Genomic DNA, 26,748 nt, shown 5'->3' on the forward strand with positions numbered 1-26,748 from the left:
GACGGCCTCCCAGCCGAGCGTGCACGCGCCCCCCTTCCCGGTGGCGCTTCCTGCTTCCCAGGCCCGGGTCGGGGGCGCGCTTTCCCAGCACGCTCTGCGAGGCGGCGGAATGGCGGCGGCGGCTTCTGTGCGCTGCCTGAGCGTCCGCGGCGCCCTTCGTCTGCCTCTGCGGGGTCGGTGGGCGGGCGTGTGTGAGCCGGAACACGGCTGCAGGTGAGAGCATTGCGGGGCATCCACGAGGGAGGCCTGGATCAAGCTGGCCCGGCTTCCCCGGGGGCTGCGGGGTCGGCGGCACTGATGGCGAGCGCATGCGCGAGCTCGGTGGCTCGCGGTCGGCTCTTTGCAATTCCGCGGCCAGTACCTGCGCGGAGCAGGGGACTGCTGGCGTGTATGGCCGCGCAGTGGGGGACTGCTGCCAGCCCCCCGAGTTAGGAAGTCGCCGCCCCGCCGCAGTTCAGCCGCGGCGCGAGAATCCCGAGCACTCGTAGACGTTCCCGAGTGAGGAAGCGGTCGGCGGCGACCACGTGCGCTGCACCGCCGCGGGACCTCGACGAGGAAATCATCCGCCTTTATAAAAACGGAAAAGCCCCAAATGCCTGGTCACGTAACGTTTCGGTCCGGGAGCAGGGCTGAGACATGCGCCTGTCCACGTAACTGCTGAGCTCAGTACACAGGTGGCTTGTAGAAATGAGAGGCCGTCCCGAGGGGCGAGAACCCGAGGGAGGCCTGCTTGCTTTACCTGGTGGCTGATGCAAGGGATTGAATTAGGACCTCACGCTCGACCGCGGAGCTGCCCCACCCCAGCCCAAGAAAAGCCTGATGTTAGATTCGATATTTGCATTTTCCCAGGTTGGATAATAGACAGATTTTCTGATGAGTGGATTGTAGCTAATTAGAACCATCGGAAAAAATTCTGCGGAATAAATGGGATTTGTAACTTACCATGTGTGTTTTACATGTCCTTTCCTCAATTACCCTCAAAAAGGAGGAGTCACCTCTACTGGTGTTGCAGAACCCTCCGCGATTCAATCCTAGCCCTTGTTTTCCTGCTCTTGCCTAGAGTTGACATTCTTATGTCTGTTTTCTTTGCCTGACACAGCACCTGCCTTTAGCATTGATGGTCAAGGCAATACTGATCTCTCGTTAAGAAACGGTGTGGTTGGGAAAAAAAATAATCCTTTTCTGAAACATCCTTAGCATAGACAGGTAATATTTTAAAATGATGCCTGAGACAGACACTCAAAGAGGAAGTTTTTGTTTTTTTTTAATATGTTATCCCAGCTTACTTATCTAGGTAGTTTGGATGCTGTTTAAGAAGGGAATATTCAAAGCTGGGCCACGTGGCACAAGCCTGCAGCACATGAGGCTGAGGCAGGGGGATCATGGTTTTGAGACCAGCATGGGCAACTTAAACCCTGTCTCAAAGTTTAAAACAAAATGAAAGGAGTCGAGTAGTAGCTCTGTGGTAGAGAGCCCTGGTTTCAATCTCCAGTATGAAAAAACCCACAGGATAGTATCAGCTGTGCATACTGTCTATGTGGTGTTGATTAATTTCTTAGTATGTTAATAAAGTAGAAATATAGTTATCCCGAATGAGACATTTGAAAATTGAATCAAGCATCAGTGATTCTGTATTTGGGGTAAATAACAATTTCTGAGTCTCTGGGAAGCTGTCAGCAGTTCCAAGTCTAAATTATGCCTCATGTATTTAGTATGTTCTTGGTTGTTGAAGAAAGTGGGGTATAAGGTCATTGGTGATCTTAGCTTTGCCATGATAGATTGCTACAAAGAGGTAGGCCTGTTTATAAGGGCAAGATCACAAAATTGTTCCTCTTAACCTCAAAGTATTCTGAGTCCCCAGAGTTAAAGTACCTTGTATCTTAAACCAGCTGCTTAGATTGTTTAGTGCTATTAAAAATTTCTCTTTTCTAATTTTTTATGATGAAATTTCTTGGTTCAAAAATTCTGACTGTTTTGTGTCTGTATCTTGTACTCATTCTTTAGTAATAGTGCCACATGCTGATTAGGCCATGTCTTCTTGGCATACATTGACTTATACATAGAGTTATCCAGTCTGTTGGATCCATGGTAACTGGAAAATTTGGGCTCAAAATGCACATAAGTGAGGGTAAGCTGATTGATTGACGAGCATTAGCTTTCAGGTTTTTATTTTTTTGCAGATTTTATTCTGAGAGTGCAGCCCTACCAAAGGATGAAGGAACTGATGTAACAGGTATGTTTAAGAAAACTATTGAAGTAGTTCCAATTTTTAATCCACATGTTGTATTTTGTTGTAGTTATAATAGTAGGAAACTGATTCATTTTTTTCTTCTCATTAAGGAATTGAACAAGTAGTCATTCCAAAGAAGAAAACTTGGTAAGTATTCAAATTGTTGTTCATTCCATAAGTGATTGTGTGCTTAGTGTGAGTGGATATGAGGGTCAGTTTAGGAGTGGTGATGTGGAGTGCTAAGGGAGTAGCCAGAGGGGAGAGACCTGGGAGTGTGAAGGACAGACAGGGAGATGGGTGGAGAGCGAAGAATGAGATTGACTTAGGCATTCAGAGACCTTCTGAACTGTCTGAGCTAGTGTGTACGGAGCAGTGGTTAATCAGGAGTTTCAATATTAGATCAATCTCTTTTTTTTTAAGTGAGTTCTCTCTCACGTGATTGGGAAACCAGACAGAAGTTAGCTCTTTTATTCACTGGGTAGATCCTTAAACAGACTGCCTTGTGTCGCTTACACAGCAATTTTTTTTTTTTTTTTTAATTTTTTATTGTGGGTTGTTCAAAACATTACAAATTTCTTTTTTTTTTTTTAAAGGTATTAAGAGAGAGAGGGAGAGAATTTTTTTTTTTAATATTTATTTATTTTTAGTTATCGGCGGACACAACATCTTTGTTTGTATGTGGTGCTGAGGATCGAACCCGGGCTGCACGCATGACAGGCGAGCGCGCCACCACTTGAGCCACATCCCCAGCCCCCATTACAAATTTCTTGACATATCATATTTGACACTTTGATTCAAGTGGGTTATGAACTCCCACCTTCACCCCATACACAGATTGCAGAATCACATCAGTTACACATCCATTGATTTACACACAGCAATTGTTGAATATGTAAGAACTAAAACTTCTCAGTACTGCTTGTTGTAATATGATTTTGTTGAATACACTTAAAGGTCCCTCAAAAAGCCAAGTCTTAGAATTCTGATTGTAACTTAAAGACTCAGGTTCATTTAAAAAAAAAAAAAAAAGGCTTTGTTAAATTACAAAAGCAAGCAAGGTCATGGTCAAAAGAGGAATGGAGTGATAGCTCTAACATGCAAAAAGGAAACAGAATCACTGACAGTCCCACATCGCTCAACTTCCTGCCAGAGTGGAGTGTGAATAACCATAGTGCCCACCTAAGGGGTTAAAAGGGCATTGCAAACAGTGCCTGTTGCAGAGATGGCTGTTTCCAGTGTTGCAGTGTGGTCTTTTTTTATATAAGCTGAGCGTGTGACTTTAGAATTGAACCGTTAGATGTAATTTTTATACTCGGCCTTTAATTTTTAGCAGCCATGTAGTATTTCATTATACAGATACACTAAAGTTCAATTCTGTCTTCCCTGGACCGAAAATCAGAACCAAGAGAAGAATGTAGTTATCCACAAATGAGACAGTCCCCCGAGGGCATTAAAGTCCAAAGCCCTTGACCCATTTTACCTCTGGCCCGAGGAGTGACCTGCAGGAAGTCCAGAACAGGGAGCTTTCAGAGGGTGTGCTGCGACCTTGCTGAGTCACCTTCACATGTTCCACCCAGTAGTCCTGTCAGTGTGGAACATGCACACAGTTAGAGGGATGTGGAATGTGATATCCAGAGTGGGCATGTTGTGCTCATTGCTTTGGTTTCTTTTGACAATGTAGACATTTACCAGTGTCTTCGAATGGGTGGAGTCATCTTATTGGCATCAGAATCACCTAGGGATTTTGCTAAAAATGCATATTCCTGCCAGTAGTTCTTATGGATCATAAAGTATGTGGCCCACAGATACAGAGGCCAGCAAGGCAGGGGCATGTGATTGTGATGCACCTAGTGGTCGGAGTCCAGGCCAGCCTGGGGAGAAGGTGCCAATAGAACAGGGAAATGAGGAAGCTAATACTGGTCAGCAGACGAAGGCCAGGTTTTGTGTTTTCCAAGTTGGAAATGATTTTTATGTTTTCATACAGTTGGGAAAATCAAAAGAAGACAAGGTAACATAAAAATTACATGAGATTCAAATTCGTGTTACATGTTTTGGGCAGCACAATCTCACTTATTTACATATTGTCTGGCTGCTTTTATGCCACACTGGCAGAGCTGAGTAGTTTAGACAGTACCCTTTGGCTCCCAAAGCCCCAAATCTGTATTCTGTCGCTTTACCAAAAGAGTGCTTCGTCCCTGCTAGAGCCTCTGACTTCCAGGTCAGGACTCCATGTTTTTAGGACAAATTCTTGTTGCCTGATTGTAGAGATGAGGCATTTTAAGGCTCTGATTTCCCAGATCACAAAAGTGCCGAGAAGACTTTGATACATTGTTGAGAGTAATGGTGAGTGTTTGTATGTGAATATGATGCAATAAAGGCAGTGTTCTGAACGGGTTAATCTGAACTGGGCACTTACTTTAGAGAGAGTGGGAGCCAATTATGATCAGTGCATAGGCAACTGGACTCATTGAAGAAATGTAAATTAAAACCTATTAGATTAGCAAGGAGAGGATGTAGAGAGATGAGAGCTACATATATTTATTGACGGACCAGAAAATTGGAATGACTGGAGGGAAAATTTTTTGAGTCAAAATTTTTAAATGTGAACACTGATTGGCAAGAAGTACACTTGCATATATACCCAGAGATGTGAGGGAACATATTCTCCATACCTGGGAATAGTAGCAAATGGAGACAACCTGCATGCCCATCAGTGACTAAGTGAATAGTAAAAATGGTCATCATATAATGTGACATTTAAAGGAATTAATTAGATCTGTTATGCCGGGAATAGTACATTCGAACTTTTATAACGTGTAAAGTGACATGATTTTTCTTTTATGGATATATGTCTGTGTAAAAGTACCTATGAAAATCCTGGGATTATACCAGCCTCGTGGATGAGATCTTAAGGTGATACCAGGCACTTTAGGTTCTTGTAAACCTAGATTACTTTTCAAAGATAATATGTTCGTTGTGATGACTTCTAAAAACAACCCTTTTTAAAAAGAACTAGTGGTAATCCGTGAGTTTTTTCACTGCCATCTGTTAGTACGTTATGAAGAGACTCAGTTATGCCAGTGTAGGGTTTAGTTAAGGAATCCTGAGCGCTGAGAAAGTGTTTCTTTATCATGTGCTGGAATTATATACATGTGACTTAAAAATTGATAGAAAATTCAGTGGATGTTATGTGCATCAGGGGATTAATATAAATTTTTTATTTAGTACTAGGGATTGAATCCAAGGGCTCTTAACCACTGAGCCACGTCCGCAGCCCTGTTTTGCATTTTATTTAGAGACAGGGTCTCACTAAGTTGCTTAAGTCCTCACTAAATTGCTAAGGCTGGTTTTGAACTTATGATCCTTCTGTCTCAGCCTCCCAGGCTACTGGGATTACAGGCGTGTGCCATCACACTTGGCTCTATTATTCTTTGGTCTCTGGTGACTTATGTTCTTATGAATGTTAGGTCAAACTTTAATTAGAAACAGTACTTCTGGTTTGTTAAATTTATTGTAATTCTCTTGGAAATGGACCACATTAAATCTAACACAGGAGTTAAAAATAGAATTGAAACCAAATTATGTCATTTGTCTTTGATGCCAGTTAAGCCTTTTCCAATAGCTGAGTGACAGGTGCCCGGGACGCTGTCCTGCAGTTCTCCTGTGGGGTTGTGTGTGGTGGAGAGCTGCCCCACGCTGGGAGGCACATTGGAGTCCTCTGGGAGTCCAGTGAGGAGGCACAGGCCATCCTCTGTGTATCTGGGGGCTGTGACTCCATAGCTGCAGGTGGAGCCTGTGGTTTCTTCTCGTGGCCTGAGGAAGAGCCACTGTTGGCAGTAAGACAAGGGTGTCCACACAGCTGCAACCCAGATGCACAGGGAGGGAGTAAGAGAAAGTCAGCAAGTGGTGTGAGGAGGCGAGAGTGCGCATCGCTCGCTCTGGGTGGGTACAGACAGTGAGGAGGGCATGTGCTGACCACCTGCAGGCAGAACAAGAGGACCTGGCCCTGTCTTCTAGCTTGCAATCTTGAGCGGGAGGTACGGTTGCCAGGCCAGGCCTGAGCTGTTACAGGTAACTGCCTGATCGCTCCTTCCCTTCGTGTCAGGAGTCCAACTAGGGTCAATCTGTGATTCTTTTCCTAGGGATAAAGTGGCTGTTCTTCAGGCGCTTGCATCCACAGTCAACAGGGTAAGTGGGACTTCTTGGTTTTAACGTGGCTGTTAACACATTTGATCTTCATTATTCAGAATTAAAGTATTGCAAATCCATGAAGTTTATTTAAAATTAATCCAGTCTTTTCATTTGAAAAGTGGGAAAACTTAAGGCCATTAAAGTGATTGGCCAGGCTGTTTCCTACGTTAAAATCTTCACTTAGCTCCACGCCCTTTGTTTCTGACTGTCGTGTTTTTCCATCATACCAAGGATTGTTTTAAGGTGCTGGGACTTGAACACAGGGCCTTGTGCATGCTGGGCAAGTATACTGCTGAACTGTACCTCCAGCTCCACACCAGTGGGTTAGAATCACTGGTCGACCTTGTTGAAATGCCTGTGTCTGAGGGATGGTGCCTTGGTGACCATAGATGTGGTCCCTGTGCCAGCTTGGAGAACTAGTGCCCCTGCCACGAGGCTGCAGCTTGGCAGTGAGTAGCAGAACCAGATGAAAGGAGCTTTGCTGAGGTGGGGCTTTCACAATGCTGCAGAAACCTAGTGCAGGAGGAGGAGAAAGAAACCTGCCTCCAGGTCCCAGGAAGAGCCCCTTCCCTTAAGGGCCTCAGGCCCTGGAGGCCCTTAGGCACAGAGGAGAGCTGCCAAATATAAATTGAGCTTTCACTGTGAACAGAGCCCAGAAGGCCCCAGTAGGATCAGCCTAGGAGAACAGTAGAGGAGGGATTGTGCTGCTGTTTCTAAGTGGGGACCTTAGTGCTGGAGGGCAGCTTTGACAAGTATAGAGCCTTGGGACACTGCTGTGCACAGCTCAGAGGGCCCAGTGGTTTCTTGCATTTGGTGGAGGGAACTGTGCAGGAAATCCTGTTCCACAGAGTGGGTGCAGAACTTTGTAAAGCAGAGGATCCTTCAGTGGTCCCAGTGACAGTGCACTCGCACCTTAACAGTGGCCTGGGTTTGGGCCATTATCTGCGTTGAGGTGTGCATAATTTTACGCAACTCTTGCAGAGCCAATGGGACAGTATAGGTGTCGATGTGTGTGGCTTCTGTCTCTGGATGTGTGTATTTTAATGTGTACCCACGTGTATATGTTCCTGCATATGAGTATATATTAAGACTTCTTGTGCAGAACTTGTGATCACTGATGAGACCCCTCCCAACCCAGGGTGCTGTGCCACTGAGCTATACTCCTAGATCTGTTTAATTTTTGAGAGAGGCTCTCGCTCAGTTGCCCTGGCTGGTCTGGAACTTGCAGGCCTCCTGCCTCAGCTTCCTGAGTCCCTGGAATTACAGATGTGTGCCACAACACCCTGCTGGGAGGTCTTAACGGTCTAGCTGGAAGAGTGCCTGTGTCTTTTCCTCAGGACCCCACGGCCGTCCCCTACACATTTCAAGATGACCCTTACCTTATACCAACGTCCTCTGTGGAGTCGGTAAGTGTGTTCATGCAACTTTTCTGATGCTGTTTTTTTATTTTACTGGTTTGTGTATAAGAGTACATACATAATTCAGTTATAGAAACCTTTGAAAAGTTTGTAGATGCTGATAAATAGGTGGACTTTATAAATCTTTAACTACTTTTATCAAAAAGAATTTGATTTTTTTCTCTGGAGAGTTTTGGCTTGGTTTTTTATGTTAGGACTTTTTCACACGGAGCGGATGATTGGGTGAGGCTGTGTTGTTTTTGTACACGTCAAGATGTGCTGCACGGGGCCTGAAGTCGGGCCCACTCAGTAGAGTGTGGGAGGCCCTGTAATTGGGGTTCTCACTGGGAGTCCGTGTATTGTGGCTTCCTTTCTTGTGGAGGGAGAATAATTCTTGCTCAGAATTTACCTTTGAACTTATTTGAGTCTAAATTACATGCAAATTCCAATTTGTATCTAAATCTTTTTTTATACAGCGTTCATTTTTATTGGCAAAGAAGTCTGGGGAGAATGCAGCAAAGTTTATTATTAATTCACATCCCAAATATTTCCAGAAGGACATAGCTGAACCTCATATACCGGTAAGGAGGGTGGTGCCTTTTTCACGTAACACTATATAAATGTGACTTAGACCAAGTGTGGTGGCCAGTGACAGCTCTTGGTCCTCAATATGTGAGTGAAAGCTTTACTCACTGTTCAGTGCCTTTTGCATGCGTTTGCTCTTCATCCTGCTGTCTCTCTGTTTGGACTTCTGTGACGCCTCACTCTGGAGTCTTCCCTCTGTGCTGCTCCTCGGTCTCTGCACTGCTCAGGCATGGGTGTACCAGGCTCTGCGTGCTGGTCACCACCTCCTACCCATCTGCCCTGTGATGGTCGCCACCTCCCACCTGTCTGCCCTGAGTGATGGTCACCACCTCCCTCCTGTGTGCTCTGCTGCATCAGCAGCTCTTGCATTTCACTTGGCCTGTTGCACATCCAGCCCCGACCCCGGTGCTTGGAACTTCCTGTTTCCTACAGCCTCTCTGTCCTTTAGCCCCGTGGTGAGCGTTTATGCAGCGCCTGCTGTGTGCTGGGTCGTGTGCTCTGCTTCAGCACATGGAGAGCAAAGCTGGTGCACCTTTCCGCTAGCGGAAAGCTAATCTGGAGAGTCATCTTGTCTCCTCTCACGTCACCCTGCTGCCCAGAACTCAGACCTAAGGATAGCCTGCCCATCTCATGCTGTGACTCCCAGTGACAGATTAGGAAGCCAGTGTGATTGTGAAAATGTTACAGTCCTGAGCTAGGACAGTGGCAGCCGTGGAGTGACCACTTGTTGGCCCGCCCTTTCCTCTTTGTCTTTGACTGACAGTTACTTTCCAGTTACTTAACTGACAGTTACTTTTCCTGTGACAGTTACTTGGTTCAGCTCTGGAGCCACTCTTGTGTGAAGCCTTCCAAGGGTCCCCTACTTGTGTGTGGTGGGCAGTAACATTCACATTATATTGTATTTTGTTTGTTTTTTTGCCAGTGCTGGGGATTGAACTAGGGCCTTGTGCAAACTTTCTGCCTCTGAGCTGCATCCTCGGCCCTGTCATGATTTCTGTATCTGCTTCCTTCATTAGACTGGGAGGGTAGAATGCCTTTCTTTCATCTCTGTGTCCATGAAGCCCACCTGAGTGTCTGGGATAAAGTAGTACCCATTCTACAGAACTGGAATCAATTAGTCAATAAGTGAAGCCAGTATTCCTTGGTTGTATTGAATGTGTAGAAGAAAAACCATTCAGGATGAAGGTTCTCTGCCTGAGGGAACTAGATGTCCTCTGACATCTTTAACCAAGCTTGGGCCTGGAGGAGGAAGAAGGTCTTAACAGGGAAAATGTAGTCAGTCAGCCTGAAGCCGGGAGTTTAGTTGGAAGCAGGGGTCTTCCTGAACGGTTACATTAGGGTGTTTTTAAATCTTAGGGTAGGCCATGCTGAGTAGTCTGTTTTGGAGTGGAGAAAAGGTTTTGTGTCTGTCCTTGGTGGTTTCTAGTTGGGTTTCCTAGTGAGGCGTGCATGTTAGGAGCTGGCTGATATCTGGTGCAGGAAAGTGCATGGGGCTCTAAGGTTTTGCCTGTGGGTAGACATCTTGTGTGGCTGTCCTGTCCCGTTTGCCTCCTATTGTAATGACCACCATCTTGTCTTCCCAGTGTTTAATGCCAGAGTACTTTGAGCCTCAGATCGAAGATGTAAGCGAAGCTGCCCTGAAGGAACGGATAAAGCTCAAGAAAGTGAAGGCGGCTGTGGACATGTTTGATCAGCTCTTGCAAGCAGGTGACGCAGTTGGGTTAAAGCTGCTCTGGGAACAGAGATTGCAGTGGCATGAGCCAGTTAATGTTGAGTGAAGGGTAGGGGCTCTGTGCCTTCTGTTGGATGGCTGTGTCGATTCCGTTTGCATAGTTAACAAACCATGTTTGACATTCTGCTCTGGCTGCACAGGAAGGTAGAGTTTCAGCCCTGTTGATTTGTTGTGCCCTTGTACTGTGGCACTGTGGAGAAGTGATATAGCCGTTCTTAGTGTCCACCTCTAACCTGAGATCCGAACTTACTGAATTGAGTTTTCCTGGACCCTTTGTATTTGGAAGGCAGGACCACACACAGTTGACAAATACTCCAAAAAGAAAGCACACTAAGCTGGGATTGGGGACTTTGATATTGGTGCTAGCTCTAACTGAATTATCTGTGACCTAGAAAAAGTCACTCATTTCCTCAGGGCCTCTAGGTTACAATCAATCCTGTGCACTCTTGAGTTAGATCTGATGGGCCTCCAGGAAGACACAACTGGAGAGCATGACTGAGGAGCTCTGCAAGTCATCCCCGTCAGCTGGCAAGAGTTATGGTTTTGGAATCTGAAGCATAAAAATCCAGTAAGCATGGAAGAGATGGAAAATGAGCTGAAATCAGCCAGTACACATTTGAACACAAGAAACATCTGCATAATGCTGTGTGCCAGTCTTATTGTGTGGCCTACTAACACCAGGTGTGCAGCAGACAGTGACTCTGTGAGCAGCACCTGCCAAGAGCCTGATCAGAGTTCTTGGTGTTAAGGCTCATCTCTTTCTAGTTTCACCCCCACTGCATGGGTGTGTGCAGATATTCACTGAGCATCCTATAAAGACAGTTTGTCAGAACCATAGCTCAGTAATAGCCAGTGCATCAGGGAGGGACTGTAGAAAACTTTGTTATCGAACACTTAGTATGTGCCAGATATTCTGCTAGGCCTCCCACGTACCTAATCCTGTGGCACCTTGTGAGCTGGAGTGTCCTATGGTAACTTTATAAAGGAAACTGCCTCAAAAGCCATGTCCCAGGGTTTCATAGTGCTGAGACTGAGGGTCGCTCCGTAGCCTGCACCCGCCTCTTCTGCAGTTTGCATTTTTCAGTTTCCTAGTGGGCAGTTTTACAATTTTTAGTGTATTTTGTTAGAAGCTTGAGTTGCCTTTTTTTTTTTTTTTTTTTTTTTTTTTTTTTAATAATTTGTGTTAGTTGTAGGTGGACACGATAACCTTTATTTTATTTTTATGTGGTGCTTAGAATCGAACCCACCACCTCATATGCTGAGCCACAACTTCGGCCCTTGAGTTGCTTTATTATCTCTCATCTTTTCTCTGTCCTTTCTCACTTTTGGGGGGGCGAGGAGGTAGGGGATGTACCAGGTATTGAACCCAGGGGCACTCCACCACTGAGCCACATCTCCAGCCTTGCTTTGTATTTTATTCAGAGACGTGGTCTCACTGAATTGCATAGCGCTTTGCTTTTGCTAAGGCTGGCTTTGAACTTGCGATCCTCCTGCCTCAGCCTCCCGAGTCGCTGGGATTACAGGTGTTCAGCACCACACCCAGTCTCTCCCTTTTTAATGAGTGCCAAAATAGGAGCATAACATTTTCACAAGTTTTTTTTTTTAATGTTTATTTTTCTATAGGACTTACTTATGGAAGATTAATTTTTTAAAAAATATTTATTCTTAAGCTTTAGGTGGACACAATATTTTTGCTTTACATTTATGTGGGTGCTGAGGATTGAACCCAGTGCCTAGTGCATGCTAGGTGAGCGCTCTACCACTGAGCCACAACCCTAGCCCTTCACAACAGTTTTTAAAAGACTGATCTAATTAGGCAGTTATGCTCGTATTTCTGGGCCAGTGGTTTGGTGGAGGGATGTGTGTGTGTGTGTTTTCACATGGGTCTGGGCCAGGGTAACTAGCAGTAATTGGCAGTGTTCTGTAGGAAATGATTGTTAAAGCCATGAGATAGCATCTCTAAGTATGTAAGTACATGAAGTAACTGGGCTCAAGCTAAGCCTTCCTCTTGTATTTTAATCTTTTATGTTAGACTTTGAGGGTAGTTGGGATTTTGTTGCTCTCTTATCAGTCTAGGTGTTTGAGTCCATGCATATTCAGAAATTGGTAAGGTGGGATATATTAAGTATGTATCCGAAAGCACACTAACAGAAATAAGAAGAGAGTTCTTTTTTTGTTGTTGTTTTTTGTTTGTTTGTTTTTTGTGGTGCTGAGGATTGAACCCAGGGCCTTATACATGTGAGGCAAGCACTCTACCAACTGAGCTATATCCCCAGCCCTAAGTAGAGAGTTCTAATGTGCGGGTTTCAGTTTTTGGGTGTCTGAAGGTTTCTTTCCCTTCTATTCTCCTACCCACAGGAACTACTGTATCCCTTGAAACAACCAACAGTCTCTTGGATTTACTGTGTTACTATGGTGACCAAGAACCTCCAGCTGATTTTTATTTTCAACAAACTGAGAAGTCAGAAGAATTGGTAATGGCTTTTTGCCTTGTTTTTTATTCTTTTTAAAGTTCTTTCTTGAAATTAGATGGGTTCCCATGCCACGTGTAAGTGTGGTTGTACAAGGTTTGTACTGAGGCATGGCATGGTTTGGTATTTATCATAAAATGGCTTTGATACAAAGTGGAAGGAGAGCTGGGTGCTGTGGTGCACACTTGTAATTTCAGCTATTGAGGGCTGAGGCAAGAGGATCACAGTTGGAGGTCAGGCTCAGCAACTTTGCAGGCATTGTCTTAACACAGAATAAAAAGGGCTGGGGCTGTAGCTCAGTAGTAGAGCACTTTGTCCAGCTTGGGTAAGACCCTGGGTTTAGTTCCCAGTATGGTGGGAGGGGGCGTACGATTATTTTAACCCTAGCCACCTTCTTTGAAAATTTTGTGTTCACCTACTACATATTCAGGCAAAGCTCTGACCCGAAATGCCCTTCTGTCAGTTACGGTGCCAGCATGATGTCTGGTGGTCAGGGAAAGCCTATGTGGCACTGGCACCCTCCGGCATGCACGTGTGGAAGAGCAGGGAGAAAGGCACTGGGCCTGTGTGCAGGGTTGCTTGGGTGGATTTGTACGTAGCCTCTCAACCCACAGGTTTCTCTTCTGGAAGTCGATTCCAAGGAACCCTCTGTATCAAGTAAGCAGAAGCAAGGCTGGCCTTGTTCTTGTGGTCTTTATACCCGTAATTGCTGAGGTACTGAACATAATCCACGTCCGTCCACTAGTGTGTGCTGAACTCTTTGAGGGGGTAGGTGGGTGTGAGTCATCTTAAGACCACTCATGCATGGCTGAGTGTGGATAGAGTCACCATCTAAGTGGGACAGTGTGTACAGCAAGGTACAGGCAAGCATCCCTAGTCTCAAATCCCTAACCCAAGTTTTTGAAGGCAAATGCTCCAAAATCTGAACTTTCTGAGTGCCACTAGTGGAAAATCCACACAGGACTACTTGGAGTCATCTCAGGTACTAGAAATAAATATTACATAAAATCACCTTCACTGTTTAGTGTCTAAGATGTGGATGAAACACAAATGAATTTCATGTTTAGACTTGGACCATTCCCAAGCTATCTCGTTATATACATGCACGTATTTCGAAATGCAAAAGATCTTAAATTTGAAGGACTTTTGGTCCCCAGGATCTTGAACAAAGGGATGTTCAACCTGTGTTTTTGTGAAAGTGCTTCTCTCTGAGCGCTGGGCTTGCCTGCAGTGGGCGTGGGTCATTCGTCAACATAACTGTTCTGCAGTGCAGGACACAGGGTAGTGCGTGAGTCCTTCTGGCCTCCTAGTGTCCCCTTGTCCAGCCCAGGCAGCGCTGGGCAGTGTGGCGCCAGGAGGCATCGACATCTGTTGGCCCTGGTGCTGGGTTTGGGTCTGTGTCTTCGCTGGCTTGTGCCCTGATGGGGAACCAGGTGTGGCCTCTGAGACGCAGGCTGTGCTCTGGCGTGCGGTTCCAGCTCTGTCTTGTCTGGGCCCTTCAGGGCCTGGGCTTTTCCTCCTTCTCTGGAGCCAACTTGTTCTTCCTCTGTCCTCTGCTGATGCTTGTCTGGGCACAAGCATTTGGTGGGTTTCTCTTGACTCCTCCTGGATCTGTTTTTCCTTTTTTTCCTGAGTCCCTGCTGCCTTTTCAGTGGTGAGCCTGGGAGAGTGCTTTCTGTGGTCTAACCTTTTATTTCTGTTGATGCTTCATTGCAGGAGCAGGCCACGGAGGAAAATAACAAAAGAGCCAGTGTGAAGGCTGCTCATCAGGCTGGAGTCACTTGGAAGTAGGTTACACAGAATTGGAACCCTGTATTGCAGCTTCTCTGGGTGGGTGGGATGTGCCCCAGCACCCCCAGGAGGATGTGATCTGCCGCCGCTGTGAGGTTCAGAGTCCTGTGCATGTGACAGAGACCCTTGTCTCTCCCAAGGGCGTTACCTTCAGCCTGCAGCACAGACCGTTCAGGCAGTGCTCATCGTCTTGGTTTCCCCATTTAGCTCAGTGTGGCCATCACCTACTTTGGTTCCTGTGGGCGTCTCATTACTAGTGCTACTATGGATTAAGTATCCCTAATTCTGAAAGATTTGAAGCTTTTATTTACTAAAAATGCAGATGCTAGAATATGGTGCCAAATTAGGCCTTCCAACCAAGTAGTTGTGTCCACAGTTCTGAAGGACTGTGCGTAACACTTGACTGCATTTGAGAGCATACACAAACCTGGAGGTGTGGCCGTCTGGAAAGGGAAAGTGTGTTGACATCAGACTCCCTGCGGGAGGGATGAGTCTGGAAGAGGATGGGGCAGATTTCTTAGGTTGTGATGATTAGGAATGCTGAAGAGCATGGCGTTTGGGGTCTGGGCTCGCGTCCTGGGGTAATTTGTATTAAGTGCTCTCTCTCTTTCTAATAAAGGGAGAGGGGACGTGCATTTGCTAGACGATGATGGGATCCGAGCAGCTGTTGTCAGTGGTTCCCCTGGGAGTTTCTGGGGTGGGGGCTGCTGCACCACGCGCCCTGTCGCAGGCTGGCCTTTATGTCTGCAGAGCCCTGGGTGGCTTACTCAAGGTCCTTGAGACCAGGGCACCGTGTCTCCCACTCTGGGTGTTGGGACCATTTGATTTGAGACTGCGCCTGCGGTGCCTGGGCTTGTAAACCCGCAGTGCCTGCCGCAGCTGGGCATAGGCTGCCCTGCACTCTGGCTCCTGTTTGTTTTCCTGTCTCTAGAGCCAGAAACAACGCCGAGAGGATCTTCGCGCTAATGCCGGAGAAGACTGCACGTTCCTACTGCACCATGATCCGAGGAATGGTGAAGGTACTTGGTTTTATTTATTTATGTTCCTTTGTAAAGTCCACTGGGTCGGGTTTCTTATCCTCAGAGCTACAGGTTGCTTATCCCTGTGCAGAAGGCTTGGGACCAGGAGTAAGCATTTGGAATGTTTGCATCTGTCCATGACGGCTGGGCTTTGCGGCTGTTGAGGTTCCAGATGCAGTGCTCAGCCTGTGCTGACGTTTTGGGTCAGGTTGTCACGGGGGCTGTCCTCTGCTTCATGGGGTGTTTTAGCCTCTGCCCACTGGACATGGTGGTATGATCCTCCCTCACCCTCAGACTTGACACCTCAGTCTCCAGGCAGAGCCTGGGGAAGGGGCTGCTCTGGTGCTCCCTGCTACAGTGCCACCTGGAACAGTAGGGGGCGCAGGCCTCTGATGGAGCAGCTGATGACCCTTCTCCTTCCCTCCGCTTCCAGCACCGGGCATACACACAGGCATTGGACTTATACACCGAGTTACTGAACAGCAGGCTCCGAGGTGAGCTGGACAGCTCTTCCTGACCCTCTCCTCTCCTTCTCCTCTCCTAAGAGCCCTTGGGAAGTCCTTGGGTCTGGCCTGAGTCATGGGCCTGCCTTTTGCCTTCCTCTGTGGCTGTGGTCCAGAGGTCCAGTTATGTGGGTATGTAGATTAGCCCAGGGACACGCTGGAGACCACTGATGAGAGGAGAGCCTCAGCCCCAGGTGTTGTTTTTCTGGTTTTCTTTTCCAGCTGATGTTCACACCTTCAACGCGTTGATTGAAGCGAGAGCCTTGATGGCCAACGAGAAGTTTGAGGAGAAGTGGAACGGCATGCTGGTAAGGAGGGTGGGTTGCCTCGGCCCACGCCACCCCGTGCTCGCTGCCCTCGGCTGACGTTCTGTACTAGAGCGTGCAGCAGGCGTTCAGGACACCCCTGTCACTGCCTCACGTCAGTATTGTTGCTGTTGTGTTGTGTGTTGTGAAGTTCCTGTCGGATGAGTCGCCTATGATCATTGGCCTGCTTCAGACACAGCCAGAACACTAAATTTCTCTCTCCTTTTGTCATTGACATCCTTTGTACGACGTTCATTACAAATTGTCCACCCAGGCTTAAGAACTACTTCATGCTTCTGATTCACCTAGGAGCTGCTGAAACACATGTCTGTGCAGAAAGTCAAACCAAACCTGCAGACTTTTAACACCCTTCTGAAATGCCTCCGGAGGTTTCATGCCTTCGGGAGAATGCCCGCCTTGCAGACCTTGCGTGAGATGAAGGCCATTGGAATAGGTGAGGGCGCATTTGGAGTCCTCCCTGAGGGCCAGAGACTGAGCAGAGGCGATCTGTGCATTCTGGTGCAGGCTGCGTGCTGTGAGGGGTTTCTTCCCAACCTGGGCGTGCTCAGTTGGCCCTTCAGAGCCCTGGGGTCGAGGAGGCCTTGATCCTCTGAGGGTCTGGTGCTGGGGTTTGATCCTCTGGGCCATTTCCCCGTGGATTCCCAAGGACAACCAAAGTACTTTCATCTTGGTGTCCTTTAGAGCAAATTAAGGTACGGTTTTATAGCTCTCGGTTCTGAGGATAGTTGATTACTGTTGGTTAGCTTTAAATTGCATGACAGACATTTTCCTATGACAAGGGGTTGAACCTACATGCTGCTGGTGTGGCGTGTTCAGAAGGGGCTTGTGGAAGGGTGCTCGGGCATCACTTTGCACCATTTTGTCCTGCTACTCACGGGGAGTCTGCTTGGTGAGGTGTTAGAGAGGGGCTGCCGTCTCGGGTTTTCCACCTCTGCGATACTGAGACAGCGGGCAGGGTCCCTCAGCATTCACATCCCTTCAGCATGCTGCAGTGAGCTATATTTTGAACAGCTGTGTTTTTACTTCCATTTCTTATTTTTTCCATCCACCTGGTGTTTTGAGAACCCTCGCTTGCAACATACCACCACATCATTCAGATGTTCTACCAACCAGGTATGTATGATAATCTTACGTTTGTGTGATTAGTTGTTGCAGATTACCTTCTGTACATGTGAAGTGAGATTAGAGAGTTCACAAATTAACCCCTGTAGCCTGAGCGAGAAGCTCTTCTTAAGGTGGTCACCTTGTTGTGATGTGAGATGTGAGCTCGGAGCTGGAGGGCAGGTTTACATTGTACTCGTGTTGTTGGAATGGAAAGAGGGTGGACAGAGGGTTTCAGCCTGGAGTTCCTTTTGGTCTCTAGAACTGTGTGTACAAAAGACAGTAGCCACATGTGGCTGGTTAATTAAAAGAAAGGAAAATTTAAAGTTTTGGTGCCAGAGGGCTCAGCAGTCCTGTGTACGCCATTCTCAGTGATTGTGTTTGTAGCCTTTGGGAGGACCTCATGCTCCCTTTGTCACCTGAGTTAGGTCAGTTCCTATGGGAGCTGTGCGTGTGAGGCACTTGGAACACCAGGTTGAATTTCAGCTCTCTCATTTAGTTACCACCCCTGTAGAAAGGGACAGGGTGACAAGTGACAGCAAGAGGGTGGTGATGGTGTCTTGTCCCATGCTTCGAAGGCACATCGCAGGCACTGAGGAATCTTTAGGTTCTTACTCCCTTGTCCCCAGCCTGAGAAGGAGCCCTTGAGTTCAGAAGTGACAGCTGAAGCCATTCCTTCCTGTGGTAGGTCTTATGAAACAGCAGAAGGAACCTCGTTCTCTGCCTTGGAGGGCCAGTTTTGCAAAGTGTTCACCCCCATCTATAGGCAAGGGGTTTTTTGTCTTTAAGAAAAAACCAAACATGGGGCTGAGGCTGGGGCTCAGTGGTACTGCGCTTGCCTAGCACATGTGAGGCACTGGGTTCAATCGTCAGACCATGTGAAAATAAATAAATTAAAGGTATTTTGTCCATCTACCACTAAAAAGATAAAAACAAATATGCAACTGGTTTATTTTGGTGACAGATGAAAGTTTCCATGATAACTGTGACCTCTAGAATTCTACTCAGCCCTGATCAGACCACTGTGAAGCCAGTGCTCTGAGCCCAAAGGCTGTTTCTCTTCTCTACCATCATGCACGACTTGGCCTGTTGCTCACCTGAGTCCAGGTTGTTTGTATTTCCTAAATGGACAGCTGTGGCCGTGGTGGGCGTGGGAGTATTGATTGGTCTTATATACATCAGTTGGCTTTCTGCGTCAGTAATTCGTAGACTTACCCAAGGGAGAGAGCCCGAAGTAACAAGAAATACACTTAAAATGCAATACGTGTAACTAGTAGAAAGGAATGTTAGCAAATGGCCACATGCTTCAGGAAAACATAGCAAGATAGCCCTGCACTTATTACTGGTATTTTAATTAGGTGTGGAGAGGTAGGGAATGTAGGGAATTATCTGACCAGAAATGCTGTAGGTGAATTTTTTGACCTGTTAATAGTGAGCTCATGTGATCCATTTCTTGTGCAGTTGACCTTTTCTAAGCACGTTGGTTTGGTGAGGGGTATGTTATGCACAGGGATTTGCTCCCCTCCAATGAATATCCGAGCTGCTTGAGAAGAGGCTGAGACAGAAAGCCAAAGGCTAGGGCTGGAACTTGTGGACAAAGGCTGACTTGGGTCTTGGGAGCACTATGCTCTGTAGGGGCAGTGGTTGGTTCCTGTAGCAGGCGTTTGGCCAGGCCCGAGGCTCAGTGCAGGAAGGAGGCAGCCCTTTTGTACAGGCTGCTGTGAGCTGGGGGTGGTGCAGGAAGTGGATTTGGTGAACCCCTTCGCTTTCTTGTTCTGTAGGGAGCTCTGCAAAAGCACCGTCCCTCATCATCTATGACATAGTGAATGAATTAGCAGGAAAGGCTTTTTCTCCGAAGGACCTTGATGACGGTATGTATAGAAATCGCTGATTTTCCCTCTTGGCCGCTGGCAGCTCTTGATGCTGGTTGGCCTTGGCAAGGGCACGGTTTGGGTGGTGACATCTGAGAAGGCCGGCTGTATACTTCCCATCATTTTTTTTCTGTTAACTTTACCTGGCACACAACCTACTTAGTTGTCAGAAGTTTTATTAATGTTACTGACTTGAAAATACATTTTATTCCTTGTAACCAAAGTTCCCGTGGACTTTTTCAGATATGTTCTTTCAGTCGGCCATGAGTGTCGTGAGTACCAGTCTTTGCTTAGCTTCATTTTCCCAGTTTTAACTGACCTAACTGGAGGGCGGGGCTCTCCCTGGCCAGACAGGTCTTGGCATGTCTTCACTTCTGTTTTTCCTCTTTCTCCAAAGTTTATACTTTAAGTCACATGGTGCCTCTGTTCATATGAGCTTTTGGAGTATTTTATGTTTGCCTCTGAGTTAACCTTTTAAGTTGGTAAAAATTGATTTTTATTTTGGTCTCATTTTGTCATGTTAATCAGGGGAAATTTCATGTGGCTTTAGGGTGAATGGGGTGCAGCCTGCTTCCCAGGGATGCTTGTGTTGCCGTTTAGTGGCTGTCCTGGTTTTGCCTCTGGGTGCTCAAGTGTGTGTGTGCTCACACCCTGTTCCCTGACGGTGTGTGTGTTGACAGTAGTGTTTCGCAGGAGAGAAGAGTTGTCACTCTCCTAGGTGGCTTTGGAGTTAGTTATTTTATGTGGGTTTTGCAAGTACAGTGGTGCTGGACTGAAGGTTCTCTGTGTTTCTTGTAGGATTTATTTCTAAAGGTAAATTGAATTATTTTAAATAAAATGCACAAAGCTTGGGATTTATTTTTCTCCCTATTTATTTTAACTTATTTGCTGTCAGTAAATTGATTCAATATAAGCATTTCTGAAGAGAGCTGTACTTTTCTTTCTGAGCCACTCTTTGCCTTATAAAACATCAGTATTCTGCTTGCAAATTTTCAGTGCTCATCTCTCAAGGATCTAGAACTTGCTTATGAAGTACATGGCCTTTTAAATACGGGAGACAACCGGAAGTTCATTGGACCTGATCTTCGTCGGAATTTCTATTAGTAAGTGTAGGAAATGTGTTCTTTATTTATTTATTTTTAATATTTATTTTTTTAGTTATATTTGGACACAGTACCTTTATTTTGTTTGTTTATTTTTATGTGGTGCTGAGGATCAAACCCAGGGCCTTGCACGTGCTAGGTGATCGCTCTACCTCTGAGCCACAATCCCAGACCGAGGAAATGGGTCCTTTAATTAGTAGATTTTGCAAGTGGGAGATTCTTGGCCCTGCATATCTCACCTCTGGTTTTAGGCAGCATGCCTATTATTTAATAGGTCGTGTTAATTGAGCACTTAGAAATTAAAGCAGTGCCTAAATTGCCAGATTTCGAAGTCTCAGGTGTGTATGCTTTGAGATTTTATTTTCTTTGTAACACTTTAAAATTTCTTCTCTTTTTCCTTAATGCCTTTTATATTTTTTAAAATTGTCGTAGTGGGAATTTCCTAAAGATTTCTTCCCAATACCTTGCTTTTATTTAAATTTCAAGATATTGAGGTTGGGGCTTAGTGGTAGAGTGCTTGCCTAGCATGTATGAAGCACTGGGTTCGATTCTCAACAACACATATAAATAAAGGTACTGGAGCTCAGAGAGCCTACATTATTGGGTTTGCTTTTAGGCAGATAAAAACATGAATTTAAGCCAGACATGGTGGACGCCTGCAATTCCAGCTACTCAGGAGGCCTAGGCAGGAGATGACAAGTTTGAGGCCAGCCTACACAACTTTGACATTGCCTCAGAGTAAAATTTAAAAGAAGAGCAGGGGATGGCCAGATGTGGCCCACGCCTGTGGTCCCTTCGGCTCGAGAGGCTGAGGCAGCGAGGTCACAGGGTCAAAGCCAGCCTCAGCAACTTCGCAAGGCACAAAGCAACTCAGCAAGACCTTGTCTTAAAAGGCCAGGATGTGGCTTAGTGATTAAGCACCTTTGGGTTTAATCCCTGGTACCAAAAATAAATAAATATATAAACAAGCAAGTGTGGGGATGCAGCTTGGTGTGCATGCTTGTCCACTGTCCGTGAGGCCCTGGGTTCAATCCCTATACCATTAAAAAATACCATCCCACAACTCTGGGGACGAGAACCTAAGGGGCAGCCTGCTGTCAGTGTGGGGACTGTTTTCTTGTGCCCAGACCCTCCACACACTGCTTTCAGTATCTGCTTGCCAAGACCTGGAGTGCATGGACAAGGCAGCTAGGAATGGCCAGGTGTTGACAGGGCAGCCGTGTGTCACACTGGTGTGCATGCTGAAAACTGCCCAGCCTTCATCGTGTAACTCTGCTCTGACTTCACTGATCATGACCTTGTGGTTAGATGTAGAGATTTTAGACTAAACGTACTTCTTTTCTCCATTATAGTTCCAAGTTTTTCGGTCTGCTTTGTCTAATGGAACACATCGATGTCACCTTGAAGTGGTACAAGGACCTGGTACCTTCAGTAAGATGGCTTATCACTGTCCTGTCCTTGCAGATGGACCTGTGGGTGTCTCCACTGATCAGTGCTTTAAAATTGTATCTGTGTTCCTCTTCATTAGGTCTTCTTTCCCCATTCCCAAGTGCTGATAGGTCTTCTGCAAGCATTGGATGTGGCCAATCGGCTAGAAGTGATTCCTCAGATTTGGAAAGGTCAGTGTTGGCTTTGTGTCGAGGCCGTTCCTACTTCAGTGGCCTGTGTTTTGATTGAGATGCTAACATTATTGTTAGGGATAGAAACTTCCATTTTGGCTGAATCGAAAACATTCCTTGATGTCTGTTTCGAGGTCACCTGCTATGTTTCCTATCGTTTAAGGAACGTGCAGCTGTGTTGAGTAGCCTATGTTCATCCCCTGGTGAGGGGAGCAGGCCCAGGCTTGTGTCACTGTTTTACTGTGACCTGGTGAGGGCCATGCTCTTCCCAGGCCGACTCTAAGTCCATGCCTGTCACTCTGGCTCCTCTGTGTCCCTGTCTCTCAGCCGTGGGTGTGAGCCTGATCTCCTCCCGTGCAAGTCAGCGGCAGGCTGAGACTGGGACATCCGTCCCTCTGCCTTGGGCGAGCACCATGTTAGTATGAAGCCGGTTTTTCTCTACCTTGGTTTTGTGTGAGAAACCGCGGCCGCAGTCCTGCTCTGCTCCGCTCCTTCACTATGTCTGGGGGAGCCCTGGAGGTCCCCGGTGCTGTGGGACAGCAGCTCATGAGGTGCTGGTGGCACCAGGAGGGCATGGTTGCTGTGCTGAGCACTGGCTGAGACGTGGGGTTTGGCCCTCACTGCTCCTCTGGGGGCCACTCTGGTCTCTGGGACTCTAGGGGCCACTCTAGGACTCTGGGGTCACTCTGGTCTTCTGGGACTCTGGGGCCCACTCTGGTATTCTGGGACTCTGGGGTCACTCTGGTCTTCTGGGACTTTGGGGCCACTCTGAGGTCACTCTGGGATTCTGGGGGCCACTCTGATCTTCTGGGACTCTGGAGGCCACTCTGGTCTTCTGGGACTCTGGGGTCATTCTGGTTTTCTGGGACTCTGGGGTAAACCTGGAATAGGTGACGTCAGCAGCTTATTGTTTTTACCCCCACAGGATAAAAGTGGGAGCTGAAGGGGACAAAGGCCAGCCAGAAGCTGCTTGGGTGGTCACTCTCATGTTTCTTTCTGTTCTTAAGACAGTAAAGAATATGGCCACACTTACCGCAGCAACCTGAGAGAGGAGATCCTGATGCTCATGGCAAGGGATAAGCACCCTGCGGAGGTAAGTGGGACTCAGCTGCAGCTTCGTCACCCTTACAGTACACGGGCACCAGCCGCCTTGACCTCTGTGCTGAGGTCCCTTGGGAGTGTTCTGCCACCCAAACCCAGGTTTGGGTTAAGATGCATGTAAATATACTGCTGTTAGTAGAGTTCCTTCCTGAAGTCACTGTCCCCTCTGGCCTATAGCATACAGTGGGGGTGTCTTGTCCATCAGTGTCCTGACAGTGAACAGCAGCCTGCTTTAGAGAGAGAATGCATGGTGGACTTTGAGCAATATGGCTGATCAAATGATTGAGGACAGGCTCTTTATCTTTTTACTGTCACTTCTTATGTGCCGTTCATGCAGCAAGGTCAGCTGATAGAACACATGGCTCAGAGACCTTTGGTGGTTCTCTGCTTTTCCTGAACTTAAATTCCCCGGGGGACCAGGTGGGCATTTCTGCTGACTCTCAGCCTTTCAGCTCCAGGCGGCATTTGCTGACTGCGCTGCCGACATCAGATCCACCTATGAGAGCCAGGAAGCCAGGCAGACTGCTCCCGACTGGCCCGCCACTCCCCTCAACTGTGTGGCCATCCTCCTTTTACGGGCCAGGAGGACCCAGGAAGCCTGGTGAGTACCCAGCCTCAGGCGAGTGTGAAGAACACTTATCCTACCAGGCCAAACCAGAATGCGGGAGTTTGGGATGGGAACTTAGAGGTTCCAGGTTAAAAATCAGAGTTTTGGAACACCAACATGCACGGTGAATATTCGAGAAGAGGGCATGGTTCAGATGGGCCAAGAACTCTCTTTCCTACCTGGCTTTTCTGCTTTCTGGGTCTCTGGGCTTGGAAATGGAAAAAAGTGGTCAGATACGTTCATTTTGGAAAATGCCTTGGTCACTTGGGTTATTGACATATTACCTGCAAGCACTTTGCCTGCACTGTCCTCTACCTCAGCATGTGGGCTGTATGTGGGACTGGTGGGAAGGCATGTGCTGCGTGCCCTGGCCGTGTGTTTGTCAGCACCGCCTCATGCTGGCTCAGTGTCCAATGGTGTCCCTTCCTTCAGTAACAGGAAAGTCGGCAGAAGGCTCCACGTAGGGTAGCTACAGGCAGGCAGAGCTGCCAAGTTTGTGTTGGGTTCAGAGGTGGTCAGTTCTCAGGTTCAGGAAGCAAGGGTGGCCCCTGTGCCTGCCTCCTGACTTGAACATGGAACCGCCATTCCAGAGTATGGTGGTTACCTGTGTGACTCAGATGGGTGGCTTCTCTGCCACACGCCTGTCTCTGGGGATGGAGACGTGCGTTTCCTATGTTGGCTGGTGCGGCAAGCTGCAGGCTGTGATGATTGGCGCAGGGGTACGGACCTCAGCTGAGTCATGGGAGCTGAGTGTGTGTGTCTGCCTCCATCCTGCACGTGGCAGGCTGGTGGCGGCACCTACATGAGACCGCGCGATCTGAGCCTGCTCTGCACCACCCTGGAGGAAAGCTGTTCTCTGCAGAAGGACGTGGCACCAGCAGTTTCTGACACCGGTCACGTCCAGACCTCCTGAGGAACTGACCATGTGGAGTGTGGGTTGGGGCGGTTCTGAAAGATGGGCAGGGCAGGCGCTGGCCCTCTGCCTCCTGCTGCTCTGCTGGTCACAGTGTCTGGTCTCTTTTTGCACAGGAGGATGCTGGGGCTTTTCAGGAAACACAATAAGATCCCTAGGTGAGTGGACGGGCAGGCCTGGCTGACCTGAGCTAGAGCCAGCCATGCGGGCTTGGCTGGGGCCAGTCGTGGGGCCCACAGTTTGGGCGCTGGGCATGTGGAGGGCGTGACCCTGGAGGGCGCTGCGCCTTCATGCCTCAGAAGGCCTCCATCCCTGAGTTCAGTCCCTAGCACTGCAGGGTCAGCGGTCATGTGCGTGTCTTGTTTGCCTTCATAGAAACGAGCTGCTGCGTGAGTTCATGGACAGTGCGAAAGAGTCCAGCAGCCCTGCCCAGGCCCTCGAGGTCGTGAGGCTGGCGAGTGCCTTCAGCCTGCCCATCTGTGAGGAGCTCACCCAGAGGGTGATGGCAGACTTTGCAATCAGTACAGAACAGAAGTGAGTGGGGCCTGAGGGAGCAGCCCTTGTCCTCTGCGTGGAGAGGGCACAGCTCCCTCTTTCCTGAGGTCAGGGAGGCCTGCAGGCAGGGCTGGGCTTCTCCTACCCCATGGTGTGCACTGAGGGGCAACTGCAGGTGCCTTCTGACTGGGACCGTGGAATCCACCGGGCGCCGGTCACAGGTGCACTGCAGCAGCACCTCGCCTCTCCCCACAGGGAAGCCCTGGGCCGCCTGGCTGCTCTGAGCAGCGACAGCGACGGTGACAGCAGTGACAGTGACAGCAGCGACGGGGACAGCAGTGATGGTGACAGTAGCAAGGGCAGGTGAAAGTGAGGTGGCCTTGGCCACGCTGCCAGAGCGTTCACAGTGGCCCGAGGAAGCAGGATGTGGACGTGCGGTGCGGTTGACATGCTGCTATGCTGGCTGAAGGAGTGACCCCCAGCTGCCACCCTCCCAGCTCCCTCAATGCCAAACCTGACCCCTGCGCTCCGGATGCTGGGACTTCCTGGGTCTCGGGGATAGTCTGGAGCTTTGCATGCAGTACGTCACGTCATTTTGGCTTCGTTAACCTGGAAATGACCATTTTAGGTTGTGCAGTGGTGTGCATATCTGTCATCCCAGCTGCTGGGGAGACTGAGGCGGGAAGAGCGGGTCGAGCACCCCTGGGTTCAGTCCCCCAGCACGAGGGCAGGCAATTGGGGGGCGGGGGGCAAAGTAAACCCAGCGATTGGTATGCGTGTCTTGTGTGTGTGTCCTTTAAAAAACCCACGACAGCTTTCGCCATAGGCTGCCCACTGCAGCAAGCCGGGCTGGGAGCGGGGCTCGTGGTGGAGCCCAGGGCTGTCCCCAGCACCACAGAGGACGGTGTCTCGGCTCTCCTGTTCACTGGCCTGTGTGCTGCACTTACAGTTTGAGCGCAGGCCCGTCAGGGCAGGTGGTGCCCTTTTGAAGGGGTTGGTGCTGCTTGTTGGGCTGCTCAGGAGCAACCGCCCCACCAGGACTTCCTCCCTCACAAGCTGCTCTGGGTGTGTGCCCCATGCGCTGCCCTGGACCTGTGTGGTGTCTGTCCTATGACACAGCCACCCTGCCATCCTCCCTAGGCCAGGACCCACACATCCTGAGAACCTGGTTCCCGTTTCCCCTGGAAGCGTCTTAATGGAGCACACAGGGTGGGCATTCCAGTGTGGTAATCACTTAGAAGTGGACTGGGGACGGGCAGAAGGCGTGGTGCTGAGTGGGACCTAAGGGAGAGGCTGGTGGCCTGGAAGCCTGCCAGCAGGACTAGCCCTCATCTGGCTCCTTGGCACCTGTGGGTGGCCAGCTGGCAGTGTGCCAGGGTCCTTGGCTGTGTGGCCTGCCTTTCTGGTGGCTCTCCATCTGCTCTGCAGCCCAGCTTCACGCTGCTCTCCTGAAAGGCACTTGTTTTAAAATAAGGGCGTCTTAGTGCTACAGGACCCCCCCCCCCTTTTTTTATATGATTTTTTAGTTGTTGATGGACAAAGTACCTTTATTTTATGTGGTGATGAGGGTCGAGCCCAGGCCCTCACACGGGGACAAGCACTCCACTGCTAAACCCCAACCGAAGCCCCAGACCCCTCCTCTTCAAAGACCCACTCCAGCGGAACAGGACCACAAACATTCCTCAGCTGACCC

At 48.3% G+C, this 26,748-nt stretch overlaps 1 protein-coding gene and 1 non-coding gene across 3 annotated transcripts; both read left to right on the forward strand.

Annotated features, from left to right (window-relative positions):
• Window positions 1–59: 59 nt before the first annotated feature.
• Ptcd3 (pentatricopeptide repeat domain 3) lies at window positions 60–25,828 on the forward strand. Of its 2 annotated transcripts, XM_015506353.2 has the most exons (25): window positions 60–213; window positions 2,181–2,233; window positions 2,341–2,377; window positions 6,373–6,418; window positions 7,759–7,827; window positions 8,295–8,399; window positions 9,987–10,110; window positions 12,494–12,609; window positions 14,323–14,393; window positions 15,329–15,416; window positions 15,850–15,910; window positions 16,142–16,227; window positions 16,534–16,678; window positions 17,308–17,358; window positions 19,128–19,217; window positions 19,461–19,489; window positions 20,214–20,320; window positions 21,673–21,751; window positions 21,849–21,939; window positions 22,267–22,354; window positions 22,951–23,032; window positions 23,493–23,641; window positions 24,677–24,718; window positions 24,936–25,094; window positions 25,311–25,828. In XM_015506353.2, exons 1-25 carry the CDS (start codon window positions 110–112, stop codon window positions 25,420–25,422), a joined length of 2,184 nt encoding a protein of 727 aa, XP_015361839.1. In that variant the 5' UTR covers window positions 60–109; the 3' UTR covers window positions 25,423–25,828. The 2 variants fall into 2 exon arrangements, with proteins under 2 accessions (XP_015361839.1, XP_015361840.1); XM_015506354.2 differs by lacking the exon at window positions 22,267–22,354 and having other exon boundaries at window positions 22,947–23,032.
• Window positions 24,343–24,473, forward strand: LOC125611933. The gene has a single exon (XR_007342190.1). It is a non-coding gene; the product is annotated as a small nucleolar RNA SNORD94 (small nucleolar RNA).
• Window positions 25,829–26,748: the final 920 nt, after the last annotated feature.

The sequence above is a fragment of the Marmota marmota genome, unplaced genomic scaffold, assembly GCF_001458135.2.
Source record: "Marmota marmota marmota unplaced genomic scaffold, marMar, whole genome shotgun sequence".
NCBI classification, from domain to species: Eukaryota; Metazoa; Chordata; class Mammalia; order Rodentia; family Sciuridae; genus Marmota; species Marmota marmota.